The 19689-nt window shown below is 44.5% G+C and overlaps 1 protein-coding gene across 1 annotated transcript in view; it reads right to left on the bottom strand.

The window, feature by feature from the left end:
- LOC137145409 (zinc finger protein 850-like) overlaps positions 1–19689 on the bottom strand; it is a 35548-nt gene continuing 15859 nt past the window's right edge. Inside the window, exon 5 of the mRNA XM_067536124.1 lies at positions 1–2599. Within this exon, the coding sequence (XP_067392225.1) occupies positions 1508–2599 (1092 nt within the window). The 3' untranslated portion in view covers positions 1–1507. The remainder of the gene's footprint in view (positions 2600–19689) is intronic.

Raw genomic sequence — 19689 nt, 5'->3', positions numbered from 1 at the left:
GGGAGAAAAGAGGTTTTATTTAATAAGGAAACACTGTTGACAGTAATAAATGCAACAATAATAATAATAATATACAATATGGAGAGGAAGTTTTAAGTAATATGGAAACATTAACATAATAATAAAAGTAATTATAATTGCTAGCAATTATGCAGTGCTTCACGTTAGACATATTTTACCATCAACAACTTGAAGAAACAAAAGTGCTCTACTACAAAAAACACTAGAAAACAGGAAATTGTGTCTAGGCATTGGGAACCCATAATGTGAAATGGATCTAGCCAAGACATCCAAAAGTTTCTTTTGTTTTGTTTAAATGAGGTGGTTACATTATTGCTCGGGTTTTGTTGTCTCTCACTCTACATGCTAACGGTGTTTCAATGAGAGGAGACAAATTCTGGAGATGCTGCCAGGAGCAAAAGATGGACAGCACTCTCTGTGAAAGTGTTCATGCAGCCATCCTCTTTGGGAGCAGCAACTTCACTTCTCGATGACTTGAATTTATGTCCCCTGAATTTTGCCTATGGATGTAAGAGTTCTTTGAACTGAATAAATCTCTGGGAAAGAGGAAGAAAAGAGACAGACAGAGGACCAGCTCCAAATCTTTCAGATCAAAGAAAGGAAAGAGCCCAAATCCCTTGTCTAAAACCTGGTGAAGTTACTGATTTATGTTCAATGGGAACAAATGAAAGAATCACCAAAAAACACATTACTGTGCCAATCGTAGTTCAAGAAGAGAGACATCCCCAGGACTGGTTACAGTTTTTAATAAACTGAAGCTCTGGCTCAGAACCAATCTGGAAATTATTATTTTAACCTTCTTATACGTAAAAAATAAAATAAAATCTAAAACACCTTCCTTTTCTATTCCACAGCACATCCCCACTTCCAATCCCCAAATTATCCAGCACCCAACACCCCATCCCTCAGATCCACATTACACCTCCTCCCCGCAATCCTTAAAACAACCCACCCCACCAGCACTCAGCTCCCCACCAGTAATTCACTTATCCTTTCCACAATACCCCAATTTTCTAGCATCAACCACCCTTCCCTGATATCAGAATGATCAGTCCAACAGCCAGATCCCTTCCACTCTATTTCCCAACACTCATGCCCAATTCAATCCGCCTCCTCTACCTGAAGGGAAGAAGGTATTTGAACATGGGTCTCCTACCTCTCAAGAATATATCCAAACCACTGGGCTATGGGATATTCTGATGTGGGGCTCCCTCAGTCTCTCATGCTGAAGCTGTTCCACTTGCTCCTGGTAAGTGCTTTAATCAATAACTAAAAATTATAGGGGAGGAAGCTCCTCCTCCTCTGGCAGGATTCTGAGTATAGCCCAAGCTACTAGGCGTGCTCAAAACATACCAACTGGATTGGGCTCTGCAGGAAAGATAGGAGGAGGAAGAGGAGCAGCCATCTTCCCCTGGTCTGAGCATCGTGCTGGAGCTTAGGGGTCCAGACGCTTTCACTGAGGTGGCAGGGTGGCCATATGGCCACTCTAATGATATACTGGATGTGAATGTAAACTGACACTTTTCCTACATGCAATACATTTATAGGGTTTCTTTCCTGTGTGGATTCTCAAGTGCACTTTAAGTGCCGAGCTCTGTCTAAAATTTTTCCCACATTCACCACATTTATACGGTTTTGCTCCTGTGTGGATTCGTGAATGCACATCCAGAGCTGAGCTCTGTCTGAAGCTTCTCCCACATTCTTCACATTTATAGGGTCTCTCTCCTCTGTGGATTCTCAGATGCACATTAAGTGCTGAGCTCCGTCGAAAGCTTTCTCCACATTCAGCACACTTGTAAGGTTTTCCTTCTGTGTGGACATGATGATGTGAAATAATTGCAGCGCGATCATTACGGGTTTTCCCACATTCAGAACAGCGATAGGGATTTTCTCCTGTGTGGATTCGTTGATGGGTTGCCAGTGCTGAGCTCTGACTGAAGCTTTTATCACACACTGAACATTTGTAGGGCTTTTCTCCTGTGTGGGTTCTTCTATGGGTAATAAGTGATGAGCTCTGTCGGAAGCTCTTTCCGCAATCGCCACATTTGTAGGGTTTCTCTCCCGTGTGGATTCGCTGGTGTCGGATGATGGCTGAGCTGTCACGGAACCTTTTCCCACATTCTTTACATTGATGGGGTTTCTCTCCTGTGTGGACTCTCCTGTGTATAATAAGCGATGAGCGATCGCTGAAGCTTTTCTCACATCTAGTACAATTGTAGGGCTTCTCGCCCTTATGGCTTCTTTGGTGTACGATGAGGTGTGAATTCTGACTGAAGCTCTTCCCGCATTCTTTACATTTGTAGTGTTTTTCGCCTGTGTGGGTTCTCTGGTGTCTGATAACATTTGACCGCTGACTAAAGGTTTTCTCACACTCATTGCATTGATAAGGCTTCTCTCCTGTGTGGATTCGCTGGTGTTTAATCAGGTCTGAATTCCGAGTGAAGCTTTTCGAACATTCACTACAACCAAAGGGTTTCTCTGCCACATGAATTCTCTGATGCTGAGTAAGGTAGGCGTTTCGACTGAAGCTTTTCCCACATTCAGAACATTGATAGGGTTTCTCTTCCATTTGGGCTGTCTGTTGCTCAACAAGGCATGGGCTCAAAATAGAGTCATTCTCACAATCTGATGTATTAGGTTTATGTTCAGTGTGATCATCATCATCATCATCTTCTTCAAGTTTCCTGCCCCTCATTTCATGGGAAGTGGATTTTCTCTGTCTCTTCTCAGGAGATTGTCTGATTTCATTTGCTGACTTCTCCTGACTCTCACAAGCTTCTATTTGGTCAGAACTCTGGGAAATATTCCCTTTGTATCTTCTTGACAGAGCGCTACGTGTTTTCATTTTCTCAGGACCTTCCTGATGATGACTGTCTTTCTAATTTTACTCACGACTCTATCACCTGCTGGAATAGAAAGAGAAACAAGACATGAATAATTCCCGGTGCATGTGAGAGAGGAAGCCCCAAAAAACAAAAACAAAAAAACCTGCAATAATTTCCCACAAGATTTCCCAACATTTTAATCCCAGAGCTCAAGACCCCCAACATTTTCCCCTACAGAGTATGCAGGAAGAGGGATGAGGAACACACAGAGGGAGTGAGGTGAAACTGACAAGAGGATGGGTGTGCAGCCTATATTTTGAAGGATATTCTGTTGAAACACTTGCTCAGCAACACATACTTTTGATACCTCCACATTGCAAAGTGGGCAGGTAGGACCACAGCTCAAAGCTCAACGTATGTTTTACTCCATACCCCCAGCCAAGCACAGGTTCAACACATGCATGAGGGCGTGTTCAAGATTTGGACAACACCATGTGTCACAACATGCCCCAAGCCTACAATGTGGAATAGACATACTCAAGAGGACAAAGTCCATCACTTGCCTTTCCTCCAAAATCTTAGCAGGTTTTGCAGGGGACAGTGGAGAAGTGTGGTAACCTAGGTTCTCCTCCTTCAGTCCTCTTCTGCTTATCTGGTGGAGAACCAGAGTTCTAATGGGCTTTTTTCCCTGGGTAGACCATCTTTTATCCCTCACTTCAGGGGCTGGACCTTCTTTCCAAATTACAATAAACAAAGTCCCATGTATTCTGCAGCAAGTTGGACCTAATTTTTTTCTGTAACACTGGCACAGCAGATGAGAAATTCTGTAGCAGCTTCATATAAAAAGCCACCAATTATTTTATTAATTAAATATGAAAATGAACAACACAATTAGTACATTAGTCCCTTTATTGTTTATATTGATATAACGTTCCCACTTGGGAAGAAATTTTGGAATGTGGAATAAACACATTATCTAGCTGTTTCTGCTTAAACAAGTCACAATGGAATTGTTAACATTGTTCACCTTTAATTTACCATTCAAATGGTTAGAGTTAACAATCTGAGGTAACTGTGGCAATTCAAACCCTTCAGCTATTGTTTCATGCTGTCTGCAGACTTAGGAAGAAAACGGTGAATTTACTATACTAATTTTCAAGGTTTTCTTTATGACCATCAGGGATAGAAATGTTTCAAATGAACATTGAGATTTTGGTGCGCAGTTCTTAAGCAAGGAATGGATCACAAGGCTGCAGAATAAAAACATTAAAAAAAATATTGTGGGAGTGAAAAACCACCACAATTTTGGGTATTTCCTCTTTCCAACATTCAGAGCATTAAAATTAAAAAAATGCATGGAATTTAATTTAATTTTAGACTGATTCTTTTTGAATGGGCAGAAGAACCTCAGGATCATGCATTAGAATGGTATCCACAGAGGTATTTAGTTGCTTAAATCCCATTTTTAGACACTACTGTGATCCACGAAACTCCCGCTTGGCTACTGTCTAAACCTGTAGGCACCTAAACTTGCTCGACACTTACTTTTTTGTAGTAAAAGCTCCCTAGGCATGTATAAGGGCATGTGCATTGTTGCCCCGCTCTAGGCATCTACATATCTATCTTCTGCCTGAGCTCCAGAAAGATAAGCATTCATCTGCCCGATCCAGTAAGCGTGCTCTCAGGCCATCTCACGTCACAGAAAGCAACTACATCCCCCTTGTAGCCATCAGCCCAAGGGTCAGCACACTCATCCAGAATGTGGAAGGCCATCAGTTCAAGTCCCCCCTCTGCCTGATGAGATTGAATTTGAACAGGCACCTCTCAGGTGAGTGCCCTAACCACTGCATTTCAGGATAGTCTAATGTATGTCTCCTTCAATCTCTCCTAGTGAACTTGTTCCACTTTAATTAAATAACTGAATAATTAAAAATTAATTGGGCCAGAGAAAAGGTTAGCGACTGTACAATAACTAACCAGTACATAGATGTGCTTATAAGAAATCATGCAACACAAGCCAGGATGGGCAGCTCAGCACTATCAAGCCAAACAAGCCAGTGGCTTCATGGAAGGCTCTACAATAACATAGTGCCAGCAGTCATAAAAGAAAGATAAAGAGATGCAGAGCAAAGAGGGAGTGAGGGAGAAAAAAGACAGAGAAGCAAAACAATTCATTGGCAAAGGGGAGAGGAGATAGAGTTAGTGATGTCACAGAGTTTGTGATGTCACTGAGTTGCTATTGTGAACTTATCTGCAGCAATAACCCTGCTCAAAGAGTTCCCTGCCTTCTCCTACGGTCCCACCTCAGGTAAAAGCAGCAGCAGGAAAAAGGAACAAAGTGAGGGACAAGCAAAAAAAACCCCAGACCTCCCTTCATGTTATTTAACACCTCCCACGGTTCCTCCTTCAAACTTGCTCTCACCTCCACCCACATACAAGGAAGATGAGATGTCAGAGAGCAGCATGGGCCTTCTTGATTGTTTCTGGTGAGTAGGGAAACTTCTCATCATCATCATCATCCATCCCTGAAATTGACTTGTGAGAGGGGACAGGAGAGTCTCCTGTTCCCCATCCTTGCTCATTGCAAATCAGGAGCCTCGGGCACCTCAGAAGTAGGAAGGAGGGACGGGTTTACATACCAGTAACTGTAATTCTCCACATTTAAATCTTGGATACACAGAGCATCGCCTCCTTCAGTCCCTTTCTTCCAAATGCTTTAACCTGTCCACTTGTGGACTCTGAACACACACCTTATAGCCACATCTAGAGAAATACTTGAAGCCTGGCTTTTTTCCCAGTCTGCCACATTAACCAACACGGAAGGGATTAGGGTCAGACAAAATTTGTTTTTGCCAGTTCTCCTATATAAAAGAATTGAACTCCGGGCAGTAGCCTGAAAGTGGACCAGAGAGTTGGAAAGGTATAGCCACAGCAATTAGAACAGTATCCTACAGCAGAAGAAAAAGAACGGCAGGTGGTTGAACTAGAGAGTCTGTGTAGGCAGGGCCTGACACTTCTCATTACAAGACCCTGTTTCCAGCTGCTTATAACTTTGCCAGACTTTCATGATTTTAGCTGAAATGTTCGATGCTGGAGGCCTGCCTCAGCCTGAACATTTTTTGGAAAATTTCAGCCAAAGCGCTTCAGCCATTTCTGATAAGATCAGGGAATAAATACATTGTTCTGGTGGCCTTTTCTTTGGAAAGTTCTAGTACTCCCATGCTTTGAAGCAGTCTTGAAAGGCATTGGCTTTTGTATCAGGGATGTACCTTTGCCATCCCTGTGGTAATCCACTCAAATACAGCCACGTTTAAAACCTCTGAAAAAAATCCATTCACAAATGCTTGGCAGAGACTCCTTGGATTTTAACAGCTAAAATCTCCAAAGATTCTGTTTTCACGGAATATGCTCAAGTCTCTCACAGCTCCTAGTGTTAACCAGATGGTGTAGGCACCATTCCCACTGAGCATGCTCCATTGCCTCACAGGCCAGCAAACTTTCCTTGGAATGTGTGTGTGTCTGTCTGTCTGTCTGTCTGTCTGTCTCCCACTCACACACCCCGCCCACAGATGCCCAGGCCATGCAGAAGATGAAGCCATCTGATTAGAATGCAGACTGGACAAAGGTCAGCCCACAAGAAAGGAAAAGGAGTAGTTTATGACAAGGAGTGTAGTGAGACAGTCTGGAAACAGGGAGAAGATAAACTGGGATTGTCTGAGCAGAGACTGGGACTGGGAGCAGGAGGTTGGGACTAGTGGGCCAAGGAGAATGGGACTGGGAGCTGTATGGGGAAACAGGGGGAGGAGCAGGAGCTAGTTGGCTGGAATGGAGTGGGGAACACTCAGATTGGAGGAGCTGAGCATTGGACTACTTGGGAATGGGAGAGGCATGGGAGAGACGAGGTGGGGAGACTGGGATTCAACAGCAAGCCCAGACGCAGAGACTAGGGCTGACTGAGCAATGAGAATGGAGCTGGGACAAGGAGTTGGGGGTGGGAAAAGAGTCAAGACAGGGACAGGTTGGAAGAAAAGGGGCAGAAGGGGTCAATCTTGGGAGAAATAGGCAGAAGAGATGGTGGCCACTAGAACATAGTCCCCTGTACAGCCTGGAATGGAACCCAAGATTGCTGAGTCTCATTATTCCTCTGCTGTCAGCAAGTCTCTGTGAAACCCCATGGCAAAGCATGCATCTCAAATCTCTTTAGTCCTGGTCCACACAGAGGATGACAAACTTCCATCCATTGCAATATTAGCTCATGTCAGAGGTCTGTGTGGTGGGTCTAAAAGTGCCAACCCTGATGATGAACCACATGGATGTCAATATGATGCCACATGACAAGGTTTGTTTCTTCACGTTGCTTTTTTAAAAACCTAGGAAATCACATACAAAAACATTATTAAGATTGCAAAGTCAAGCACCAGAAAGTTAGTGCACCTGTATCCTTAATTCTGGCATTTCCTAACTTTTGGGTGCTTGACTTTGCAACCTTAATAATATTCTTAAAAAGCAGTCTCTCTGTGTGTGTGCAATCTACAGGCTTTTTATAAGTTTATTGAATGGTTAAATCACTGACAGAGCATGCATAAAAATCCAACCATCGCTACTTTCTAGAAGGTTCTGGACCCATTTGCCAAGAGTGAGGATTTATAGAACAAATTATTGAAAGAAGACAATACCCTTCCCAGGGAAGGGTTAACAGCATAATTCAGGTCCCCAGTCCCAGAATATGGAGTCACAACCATTATTCCAGCCATCATTCCCAGGAGAGGTGATAAGAGGTCTCCCTCATAATTCAGGACTCTATTCACAAGAGAAGAGGTCACTCGCATAGACATGAGGTTCCCACCACAGTTCTAAATCCTATTTTCAAGAGGGTCAGGTCAGGAGGTCACCCTACAGTTCTGCACCATGTTTTCAAGAAATTGTCACTTCCATAATTCTGGACCCCATACCCAAGAGAAGGGTTATACCCACAACTACAGCCCTGCAATTCTTTCCCCAATGTCTATCATCTGCAGCACTTCACTTCCTCCTCCTTTTTTGCAGTACACTCAACGTGGTGTTCTGCTGCCAACTTTCAGGATGAGGTCCCATTGCTAACTGGAATGCCACTCTCAGAGCCAGAGTATGATCAATTCTTCAAACCTCTTCATGTCCCTTACCGAGCCAGCGCCACCTGCTTCATTCGTGCCTTGTACGGCTGCCAGAATCCCTTGATCCAGAGACTGGACCAATACGAAAACCATGGAGTCATCCCTCAAGGTAAAGCTGACAACAGCATCCAAAAGCAGGAGGGCCGGGGTCTTGGACCATTTGGCACTGGGAATGATCGATGAGAGATGGGAAGGAGTCCTTAGGTGCCACAGTTTATCATCTGCTGATGCTGTGGGATCCATCTGCTGATAGGGGTTATTTGTTCTTTCTCCTTCCCTCCCCAGGGGAAGTGTGTGTGTGTAGTGGAGAGTTTTGTTTTGGTAGAGGTTTTGAATGTTTTTATCTACATGTTACTATGTGATAATATTAGACAAGGCAAGTTTGAAGAAGCATGCCTTACCTTCTCCAATATTATATTTATTATTATATTATAGTTATACTAGAGAAGATATTATAATATAGTTATACTAGAGAAGGCAAGGCACACTTCACGGATGAAATTATGGTGTTCACAGAAAGGGATTTAAGTTTATTAATAACTGGAGAACCTTTTGGGGTAGGAGAAGTCTATATAGGAAGGATGGGCTCTAGCTAAACTAAAAAAGAAGCAGACTGCTGGCACATAAAATTAAAAAGGCCACAGAGGGATTTTTAAACTAAAGGCTGGGGGAAAACTGACGGGTGCAGAGGAGCACATGGTTCAAACAGACTCCTCACTTGGGGAGGATTTATTAAAGGGGTACTCTATATCCTAGTAAAGAGAAGAGGATAGAAGTTGATAAATTACAGGTAGGAACTGAAAAGAAATAGTCTCATTCAACTACATCACATAAAGGGAGACAACTAAATATTGACAAATTTTAATAAGTGCATGTAAATAAATATAAATCTAAATACTAAGATGGGTGAACTTGAGTGCCTGGTATTAAATGAGACTATTGATATAATAGGCACCACAGAAACTTGGGGGAACAATGATAATCAATGAGACTTCAGTACCAGACAAATTGGTTGAAACTATAGTAAAGAACAGACTTATCGGACACATAGATAAACATGATATATTGGGGAAGAATCAATACGGCTTTTGTAGGAAGAGAAATCATGCCTCACCAGTCTACTAGAATTCTTTGAGGGTGTGAAAGTAGATATAGTGAACGTGGACTTTCAGAAAGCCTTTGAGAAGGTCCCACACGAAAGGTGGTTAAGCAAAGTAAGTAGTCATGGGATAAGAGGGAAGATCTTCTCATGGATCAGTAAGTGGTTAAAAGACAGGAAACAAAGGGTAGGAAAAAATGGTCAGTTTTCACAGTGGAGAGAGGTAAATAGCAGGATCCCCCAAGGATATGTACTGGGACCAGTGCTGTTCAATATATTATAAATTATCTGGAAATGAGGGTAAACAGTGAGGTGGCAAAGCGCAGACAATAAAATATTACTCAAGATTGTTAAGTCCCCAGCTATTTTACAAAGGAATCTCACAAAAACTGGGTGATTGGGCAACAAAATGACAGATGAAATTCAATGTTGATAAGTGCCAAGTATTGCACATTGGAAAACAATCCCAAATATACACACAAAATGACAGGGTCTAAATTAGCTGTTACCAGGCGAAATCTTGGAGTCAATGTGGCTAGTTCTCTGAAAACATCTGTTCAATGTGCAACAGCAGTCAAAAAAGCTGACCATGTTAGGAACCATTATGAAAGGGATAGATGACAGGAAATATCATAATGCCACTACATAAATCCATGGTACACCCACACCTTGAATCCTGAGTGCAGTTCTGGTCTCTCCATCTCAAAAAATTATATATTATAAATGGAAAAAGTACAGAGAAGGGCAACAAAAGTGACTAGGTGTATGGAGCAACTTCCATATGAGGAAAGATTAAAAAGACTGGGACCATTCAGCTTAGAAGAGTCAGCTCAGGGGAGATATGATGGCGCTCTATAAAATCATAAGTGGTGTGGAGAAAATGAATAAGGAAATGTTATTTACCCCTTCACAAACACAAGAACCATGGGTCATCCAATGAAATTAATAGGCCGCAGGTTTAAAACAAACATAAGTAAGTACTTCTTCACACAGTGCACAGTAAATCTGTGGAACTCACTGCTAGGGGATGCTGTGAAGGCCAAAATAATAACTGGATTCAAAAAAGAATTTGATACATCATGGAGGATAGGTCCATCAATGGCTATCAGCCAAGATAGTTAGGGATGCAAGCATATGCTCTGGGTGTCTCTAAACTTCTGAGTGCCAGAATCTTGGACAGGATGACAGGGGATGGATCACTCAATAATCACCCTGTTCTGTTCATTCCCTCTGAAGCATCTGGCATTGGCCACTGTTGGAAGACAGGATAGTGGATTAGCTGGACCTTTGGGCTGACCCAGTTTGGCCATTCTTATGTTTTTACAATCTAGTCTTGTTTTTATTTTAAATCACTGTGGGTCAGGAAAATGACCAGCCAGTGCTGGGTTTTTAATCACTCAAACTTTGGGAGGTAACTGGATGGCATTGGTGTTTTTCCACTGGCAGATGGGGACCACTTGGTACTGGGGTTTATCATTGAGGGTTAGGGGAAGTGACGGTCCAATACTGGAGTTTATTAATAAGTTTGTTTCATTCTTTCTTTCTCTTTAGGACCTGTATGCTCAGACCTGCCAGAAATGCCCATCTTCCCAGACTTTTGTACATTTACTTTTTACCGCTGTACTATGAAAAAGTATTTTGTTAAGGTGAGTCTGAACTGTTTCCGGATGAAACTGGTACTGGAGAATGCATTGGGGGAGCACAGACATAGGAAATGGTAGGTAACACTCAAAGAGAGTGGAGGGTGGGGCGGATGAAGGGAGAAGGATGATAAAGAATTGTGGGAAGAACAGAACATGAGGAGGAAACTAAGAGAGGGAGCATGTGAGAGAAGGAAGGGGAGGAAAGTAGGAAGAGAGTCGTACAGAGAACTATGGTGGGAGACACACGACAGGGAAAGGAGTCAGGGAGAGATTTCTTTGCCTGTCCTATGAGAAAGCTCTAAATGTTGAGACTGGGAAATGTATATTTGTGTAGCAAGTGGTGACCCCACACACCTGAAAGAAGAACGGGTACAGGGTCCCTGTGCTTTTTTGCCTCCCACTGGTGTATCTCTGCTCTTCCACAGAGGATTGTGTGCCCAGAAGAAACCCAAAGCAAGTCTGGTAGGACACGAACCTTCAATGAAGATGTCACTGCCAGTGACAGCTTCTTTCCCCCAACAAAGCCCTCTCCCCAGTCTTCCACCGCCACCACCATAGGACCCCCACCTCCTTCTGGTACAGGACCAGCTTCTGTCAAGGATATCCTCCCACCAACTTCACCCCAATCCAACTCTGACACAGGAGTACTCCTAATCTTCTCTCAGAGCCCACCCAAACCACGCAGCATGCCAGGAAACTCCCCCATCAACCAGATCAGAAAGAAGGCTAAGAGTGGCCAGCAGCAAGGAGAGCTTTCCAGCCCCCAAGAGTCCCATTTGCCTACCCGCGACCTGGAAGACCTCTTCCTGAGACTACAGGACCACAACGTGCAGCACCTGATGCAGGCAATGCAGGTGCTGCTGGCCAAGCTGAAGACAGCAGGAGAGCAAGAATTACAGGCCACTTCCCTGAAGCTGCTGATGGCACTGAACCATGCAGACATGCAGCAGGAGGCTAAGCCAACAGCCACAGAAACAGTTCAGGAGAGAGAAAAAAATAGGCAGCAGGGAAGGAGCAGCCAGGAAGCCACCCTATCTGGATTATATAAAAGAGGAGTTTGATGTGCAAGCTTCAGTGTTAGCTGACCTTTGAGGGGACCTTACATATGAGACTTTCCTGGAACAATCAGTGTGGGGGGGGGGGGGGGAAGGGGAGAGGAGTAGCTCAAGATACTAGATATGTGAAGTCCCTTTAAGGTTTCCTGTGTTTCCTGTAGCCAAGGTGTCGGAATGACGAGGGAATGCCTGTCTATTTAGGGTTTGCAGGAGGGTGAATCCCATCAGCTGAAATGGGATGACCAAGGATTCAACCGGACAAAAAGTTTCCCTTTGGAAACAAGTGTTCTAAGTGAAGGTTTTCCTGGCCTTTTTCATCTGAATAATTTTGCTATTGTGTCATTCTTGAAAATGGGAGGTCTCCATTCCCAGAAGGGAGGTGGAGAAAGTGATTCATACTGCCTATTTGGGTTTGTATCCTGCCCCAAAAATAATTCTGTGGTCTGCACAGATGGGAAGGGCTTTGTGTGTGATTCAGTAAACACCTTAGCAGGAAGCCAGGCCTTTCATCTACAAGTGTAAGTGTTTCCATTCAGAGCCAAACACGTCAGATTTTTCCTTCTAAAAAAATGAGACTTCCCGTTGCACAAAGGACGCAATCTAAGATCAGGAAGGTCTTGCCCTCCAGGGTAATTTCTGATTTAGGGGATTTCCTCTCCTAGAAGGATGGTGTCTGTATTTTGTGATCTATTTCTGCAAAAGAAGGTGTAAAAAACGAAGGACTAATATTGATTTCAATAAGTGGTCCCATGTGTCCATGACGGGAGATAAATATTTGAATCCATCTCAGAAGATCTTTTGCTACAGTGGCTAGAAATGGTGCTATGTTCCTTTTGTAAACATAGGACCGATCTGTAAGTATAATTGTATGAAGACATTTGCAAGTGGCAGAGATGAAGCTGTCAAGGAGCCAGTTATGGCTTCCTGAATCTGCTTTGAATTGGTTCGGAGTGTACTCTGGAAGCAAGGAGCCAAATAGCAGTGAGGTGTTCTCAGGAAGCCTCCTTGTACCTCCCCACAGATGCCCCCCTCACCCCCCATCATGCCCTCCTCCCTCCCACCACTGAATTGAAATTAACAGCAAGTCTTCCTTTGACTTCAAAGGGGCAGGATTCCACTGCAGGCCTTCAGGTGGCCTGAATCACTTTTAGCCAGTTCAGAAGTAATGGCACAAGTTGCCTGTAAGTTTGATCTTCATCCTAGCCCCAGCCAGTTCCAGAATCGGTTTAAGTGAACAGATTTTAAGCCTGCTTATCAATGGGGGGAAGCTTCCTCAGTGCACGCTGGACCAAGAAGCCTAAAAACTGAGCAGGCAAACATACAGGTGGGCCATGGGGCTAAGGATCTAGCATAACAAACCAGATCAATAGTCATGGCTGGTGCGTTGTAAGTTTCAGCACCACGGTTGCTGCCATCTAACCTGCTTTTTTACATTCAAAAAGGATAGTTGTTTCTTTCCATGTCCATGCCCTAACTTTTCCTTGCAAAGCCTGTAATACACATCCCTTGTCATGCTGAGTGGCTGGCCGGCCGCTGGGTAGTTTCACTGTTTCTGCAGCTGTATTTGTAGGTGTTTGCTTTTAGTAAAACAAGCTTCCATACCACCCCAATGACCGATATTCCCCCAGTCTCCTCTTCCCGCCCCCCGAACCCTTAATATCCTTTCAGCCGCCTCCCTCTACACCCGCTCCCTGCTGTAGCCCAGCTGCTAGCACCCCTACGCCCCAGTTCTCCGCACTCTCTTCCACGCTGGCGGGGTGACCTTCTTGCACCGCAGCTGCGCTTGCAGCGAGCGATCCCGGCGCGCTCAGCTGGCGAGCGGGGGAGCCTGGTGTCCCGCCCGGCTTCTCTTTGCTTTCTGAGCCGTCGCTCCCGTGCTTCAAGTTCCCCCTTCGCTGCAGGCAGTTCCCAGAGGCAGCGGTTTTTTGGCATCGCGCCTTGTCCGCCGGGGCTCTGCCCGCACCCCCCTCCCCCAACACACACACACACACACTCACTCACCGCGGCTAGCAGCGCCGAGGCCGCGCGCCCAGGGCCCACGTGCGCCCCCAGCACCGCACGCGCTGGGTTCCGAGCCGACTGACAGCGCGCGCACAGCAGCAGCAGCCCCCGCAGCCGCCGGGAAGGGATTGGGAAGAGGAAGGGCGCGTGTCTTCAGTTCATTATTCAATAATTCCCCTCCCCCTTTGCAGGGCTTTTCGGTCCCCTCTACCAGCTGGAGGATTTGCCGGCTCTATGGTTTTAATCATTAACTGCCCAGACAGAAGGAAAGCGGGTTTATTTCTCTTTCCTGCTTGGCTAAACCCCTGGTAGCCCCTGCACAAATCCCACTGCTGGCTGAATTCCTGCCCGCAACTGGCACTGCGTCAAGGAGACGCAGCTTGGAGAAACAGCCAGGCACCTCGAGGAGAATTCAGCACAATCGCCAGTGGGGGTTTTTTTTCTGCAGCACGTCCCTGCCCATGGACTTGAATGACAAAGTCCCCACGTGTCACGTGTGCACCCCCTGGCAACCAGAAACGGCAACAAGATCTTTGCTTTAAAGCAGGGCCCAAGCACAATGTCTTCAGGCCCGGTACAAACTTGTAACAGGGGCCCTGCCCTCCTTTAGCGAGACCCTGGCAGCTGGAGGAAGCTGCTGCTGCTGCTAAGCACGGGCAATGATTACCTGGAGGCGACACTGAACTGAACTGAACAGCTCCTCTCTCTCTCTCTCTCGTTTGAGTGCCAAAGTTCTCTCTGCTCCGCCCGCTTTTCGTGTCCCCTTATTTGTATTGCTGACCATTGTTTACAGCCCCGGTAAAGACTAATTAAACGGCCGGTACAGCAATAACTTCACACGATAACTAGCTACGTTGCCTGAGCTTCACTGCCTCAAAGTCTCTGCCACCGGGCTGTTCCACTCTCCTCCGGATCTAAGGTTTTCTGAGCGCCCAATCGCTGCTGCATTTCTTCTGGGGGGGCCCAGCTGCTACAGGCATGGCTGCTTGCAGTGCTCCAGCAGCACAAAGCTGGGCTCACGCAGTTTCTAACTCCCCGTCCCCAGCAGGCTTTCCTTTCCTCCCCCACGACAATAATAACGCCGCCAGCGCGCGCTCTGCAGCCGCAATTGACTGCAGCCCAGCTTTGAAACATGTCTTTTTGTGCCAGGAGAAACCGCAGCAATTACCGTTCTACATTAAACCAGCGATGCAGGGATTAGCGCAGCCAGGCAATTAACTTCGCAGCACCAACCATACATAACAGTTCCTATAGGTGCCTGTCTGTGCAACAGGTGCCTTCTGCAAATTTACAACTACCCGAGACAAAGCAGTCAAGTGCAAAGGCTCATGAAGCCGAGGTTAAAGAAAGGCTGGACGCTATGTCTGTATTGTATACCTACCCAAGGCCCTGAGCGCGCTTGTCCTCAGCTGCCCAACAGCCGTGACCGAACCGACTTGCTTGCCTAGATATAGTAGGAAAAGTGACTAGTAAGTTACAGCAGCAGGAAATTGCAAGACCCCAGTCACGGTCACATGACAAGTGCTGTGTGACATGCGTCATCTGGTGATTCAGGAAGAGGGAACTTTCAGACACCCAGGGAAGCAAAAACAACAAGAGTTCTCTGGCACTTTAAAGACTAACAAATTTAATTTCAGCAGGCATAAGCTTTAGTGAGATGCAGCATCTGAAGAAGTGAGCTGAGGCTCACGAAAGCTTATGCCTGCTGAAATTAAATTTGTTAGTCTTTAAAGTGCCATAGAACTCTCATTGTTTTTGCTGTATACAGACTAACACGGCTACCCCTCTGGAACAGAGAAGCAAGTGTAACTAGGTCACTTGCTTTCTAATTCCCCCGGTCACCTCCACCATTAAAAAGGATTCAACAGCCCTTCTTTCTTAGCAAAATTGCTGTGGCGACAGCTGTATGCTGGCGTAGGTGTGACTGACAAATTTGTTTTCTAGACATGGCCTTAAACTCATCAGCCCCCAAAACTCTTCCTTTCGCAACTGGAGAGGCATCTGCCTCCTCCTGGAGATGGGAACAAAGAGAGCGACCACCTAAGCACACAGGCAGACAATATTGGATTGGACATTGTTGCTGATCCCAAGGAAATCAGATTGACCGAGAGGAAACATGAGTAGATCCAGAGGCTTGAGACACACAAAGCTTCTTATAAGTCGGGGGAAAGAACTTTGCAGAGAGAGAGCATAATCTCATATTTCTCCTGTCAGAGGCCCGGCCAAAGCAGAGGTTCTCACGACAAATTTTTCATGGCCGCGCTGACACTTTCCTAAAATACTTAATTAACGTTAGGGAAAACAAATAAATATGCACTTATACATATCCAAATAATTGTAATTTGTGTATTTTGATTGTTGTTTTGTGTGTGTGTGTGCGCGCTATGAAAAGTGATATTTGTATGTTTGTTAGTATCACTTTTCATAGCACACTTACTAGCTAGGTGGGAGGCTGTGAAAAGTGATAGTGATATTAACAAACATACAAGAATCACTTTTCACAGCCTCCCAGCTAGCTAGTAAGTCTGCTCTGAACAGTAATACTTGCATATTTGTTAATATCACTTTTCTCAACAAACCCCAGGACAAACTGAGCCCTGGATGGGGGGAGTGGGGAGGAGGCAGAGGGGGCCAGGAATGATGGGAGGATGGATGTGGGGCCGGGGGAGGCAGCGAAGACCTGGAGTGATGGGAAGGGTGAGTTGTTCTGTTTCTCCACCTAGGGAAAGTCCAATGGGTTTCTTGTGCCTGACTGTAGGCTTTGGTCTTAAAATAGAACATCAACTTGAGATTTCCACAGCTGTGTTGGATTTATCAAAATGTCTTCCATTATTTTAACACTACTTTGAAAATTTCAACCTTCACATCCAAAATAAATACTGGCAGGCAATGCATCTTATTGTTCATCTGGATACTGGAGGTTCAATAATGTCCTTAAATTCATGCTTTCTGACTGATTCAATCACACCATTTTATCGGAGGATGCACCATTAGAAACCCAGTGCAGCAAGTCTCTTTTATGTATATTCTTAGTGTGACAAAGAGACAAGCTTAAGTGAAGACAGAAATAGTAGAAGTGTGTCAAAAAATTGTCCCACTCCTTACCTTCAAGTTCTTCATCATTCCACCACTATATGAGCTTTTATTTTTATACCTGCTAACCCTACTGATTGATTGGCATCCTTTCGTCTGCGAGAGAAGGGTGAAAATTGCAGCCTATGATGCAGATGGTTTGCAATGTCTCATATGATTAAATAGTCCAATCCAAGATTTGCATAATCTTTGGCTGTTATTGCAAATGTGTGTGTCTTGGTTGGGAGCTGCTTGCTTCCTACAAGTTTTTTTCTCTTCTAGCTGTAGGAGCCAGCTCCTGTCATGGATTTTGATGCCCTGATGGAGAAGATGGCACCAATTGTTCTTGTGTATTGTAGGTCGTCATCGTCTGTCAATACTGGGCACATGGTCATAACACTCCAGCTTCCAAGCTGGAAAATTCTTAGTTTCTTATTTTTTCCAATTGCCTCCTTCCATGTTATATTCATGCTGCCAGCAAGGCTGGAGTGTCCTCTCCATGTAACATGGCTGCAATAGCCTGGGCAATTAATATGGAGGTGCTGCTTTGCCCATGTGTCAGTGTCTGCCTCTCGGCTTCACTGATTTAGACCAATGGGAGAACAGAAGTCGATGCATTTGTAAGTAGCTATGCTGCAGAAGTTACCAGTGTAGAGGAGACCTTCCATCTGCCTGTCTTCGGGGCTCCACTCCTAGATTAGTTATCAGCCATGGCTGAAAGGCCCAATCTGTCCTGTGTGGATGCTATTGGCAAATACACTAAGTGAATTGCTCATCCACCTTTTGATGGTATTTCCTCCATAAGGGGTTCCACTACCCTCCTCAGGCACTCATCCACCTGAAGCTGTTCGCACTTCCTGAGGGCAATTAACTGTCACCCAGCACTCGGCGTTGACCAATACAGGTTGTATTACTTATGACCACAGTGGTAGCAGGTTCTCAATTCTAACCTGACCTGACCTAAATAATCTTACTGCCTAGTAAATAGATTTCACCTTCCATCTGGCAAGAGACAATCCAAGATTCTCAGTAACCAAGTCCCTAGTGGTAGCAAACATCCACAACCCCTCTTATAATAGTTTAATTTAGTCTGCTTTGAGGTGTGTTTAGGAAAGATCTCCTATCCCACTGTTTGCAGCAGTTACAGCTGATCATGACAGTCAAGGGTCTTTTCCATTGGGGATCCAACACTGGTACAAGCAAAAAACCTCTGCTTCTTCCTTCTGACACCACTCTGAGATCATAGAAGCATAGGCCTGGAGGGGACCTCCAGGCGTCATCTATCCAGTCCCCTGCACTCAAGGCAGGACTACATAATAATTAGACTATTCCTGACAGGTGTCAGATATTCACTTTCTGCAGAGGCTTATGTGTGTTCATTAACTTTTCACTTTGCATGTCCAGCCATCTGTGGCCAAAAAAGACAGATAACAAAAAGTGCATTTTCCTCAACCACTTTACCCCTCAATCTACTGTTACTTTTAATGCTACCTTGAACCATGTCCTGTAACTCCCTTCCTCCCAACTTTACTGATGAGAAAAGGGTTAAGTTATTGAAAACAGTATAGTGTTCATCACACACACACAAAATCTCTGTTAAACTGGAATTAAAGTTAGTATGTACTAAAAAGACTTACAACACTGTACTGTAGTTCTAAAACAACAGGTATTAGAAGTTCAGAGTTTAGACAAGAAAAGTAGATTTGTACCTTTTCTGCTTCTTTATGTGTAAGAACAGCTGATAGGTCCCCCAAACTCTGTGGTCCACAGATCCCTGGTGGTCCACAAGGCTATTACAGGGAGTCCATGGAAAAGAAAAATAGTAACATCCTCACCAAGGAAATGTACAATTTCAAATAAAACTAGTAGCATGTGGTGGTCCGCAAAATGTTTGGAGGTTGAAAAAGTTGGGAATCGCTGCTATAAATCCATGGTACGCACACATCTTGAATACTATATGTAAATCTGGTCACCCCCATATCAAAAAAGATATATTGGAATAGGTAAACCTACAGAAAAGGGGGAAAAAAATTATTAGGGGTATGGAAGAGCTTCCATATGAGGAGAGATTAATAAGACTAGGACTTTTCAGCTTGGAAAAGAGACAACTAAGGGAGGATTTGATAGAGGTCTATAAAATCATGACTGGTGTGGAGAAAATAAATAAGAAAGTGTTATTTACTCCTTCTCATAACATAAGAACTAGGGGTCACCAAACGAAATTAATAGGCAGCAAGTTTAAAATAAACAAAAGGACGTATTTCTTCACACAATGCACAGCCAACCTATGGAACTCCTTTCCAGAGGATGTTGTGAAGGCCAAGACTATAACAGGGTTCCAAAAAGAACTAGATAAGTTCATGGAGGATAGGTCCCTAAATGGCTATTAGCCAGGATGCGCAGGGATGCAAAACCATGCTCTGAAGTGTCCCTACCCTGTTTGCCAGAAGCTGCGAATGGGCAACAGGGGAGGGATCACTCGATGATTACCTGTTCTGTCATTCCTCCTGTAGCACCTGGCATTGGCCACTGTTGGAAGACAGGATACTGGGCTAGATGGACCACTGGGCTGACTCAGTAAGCCCATTCTTATGTTAAAACATACATGTCCAGAGTCATTTCCAAGTTTAAGTAGTGCACCACCCTGTCATGCGAACTGCTTAAAGCCATTGTGAAAGAAAATGAATGGAAGCTAGGGGATGGAAAGCTTCCAGTATTCTTACAGTGATTTGTCCACATTTCAGAGCTGCAGGCTGTATCCTGCTTTAGAAATGACAAAAAAATGGATGTTTCAAAATTAGAGTTTATTATTTTATTTGA

This window comes from Emydura macquarii, unplaced genomic scaffold (genome assembly GCF_026122565.2).
Source record: "Emydura macquarii macquarii isolate MOO-44397 ecotype Brisbane River unplaced genomic scaffold, CSIRO-AGI_Emac_v2 contig_3530, whole genome shotgun sequence".
Classification (NCBI taxonomy): Eukaryota; Metazoa; Chordata; order Testudines; family Chelidae; genus Emydura; species Emydura macquarii.
Note: the sequence above shows the minus strand (reverse complement) of the source record. Positions and strands in the feature narration are given on the sequence as shown.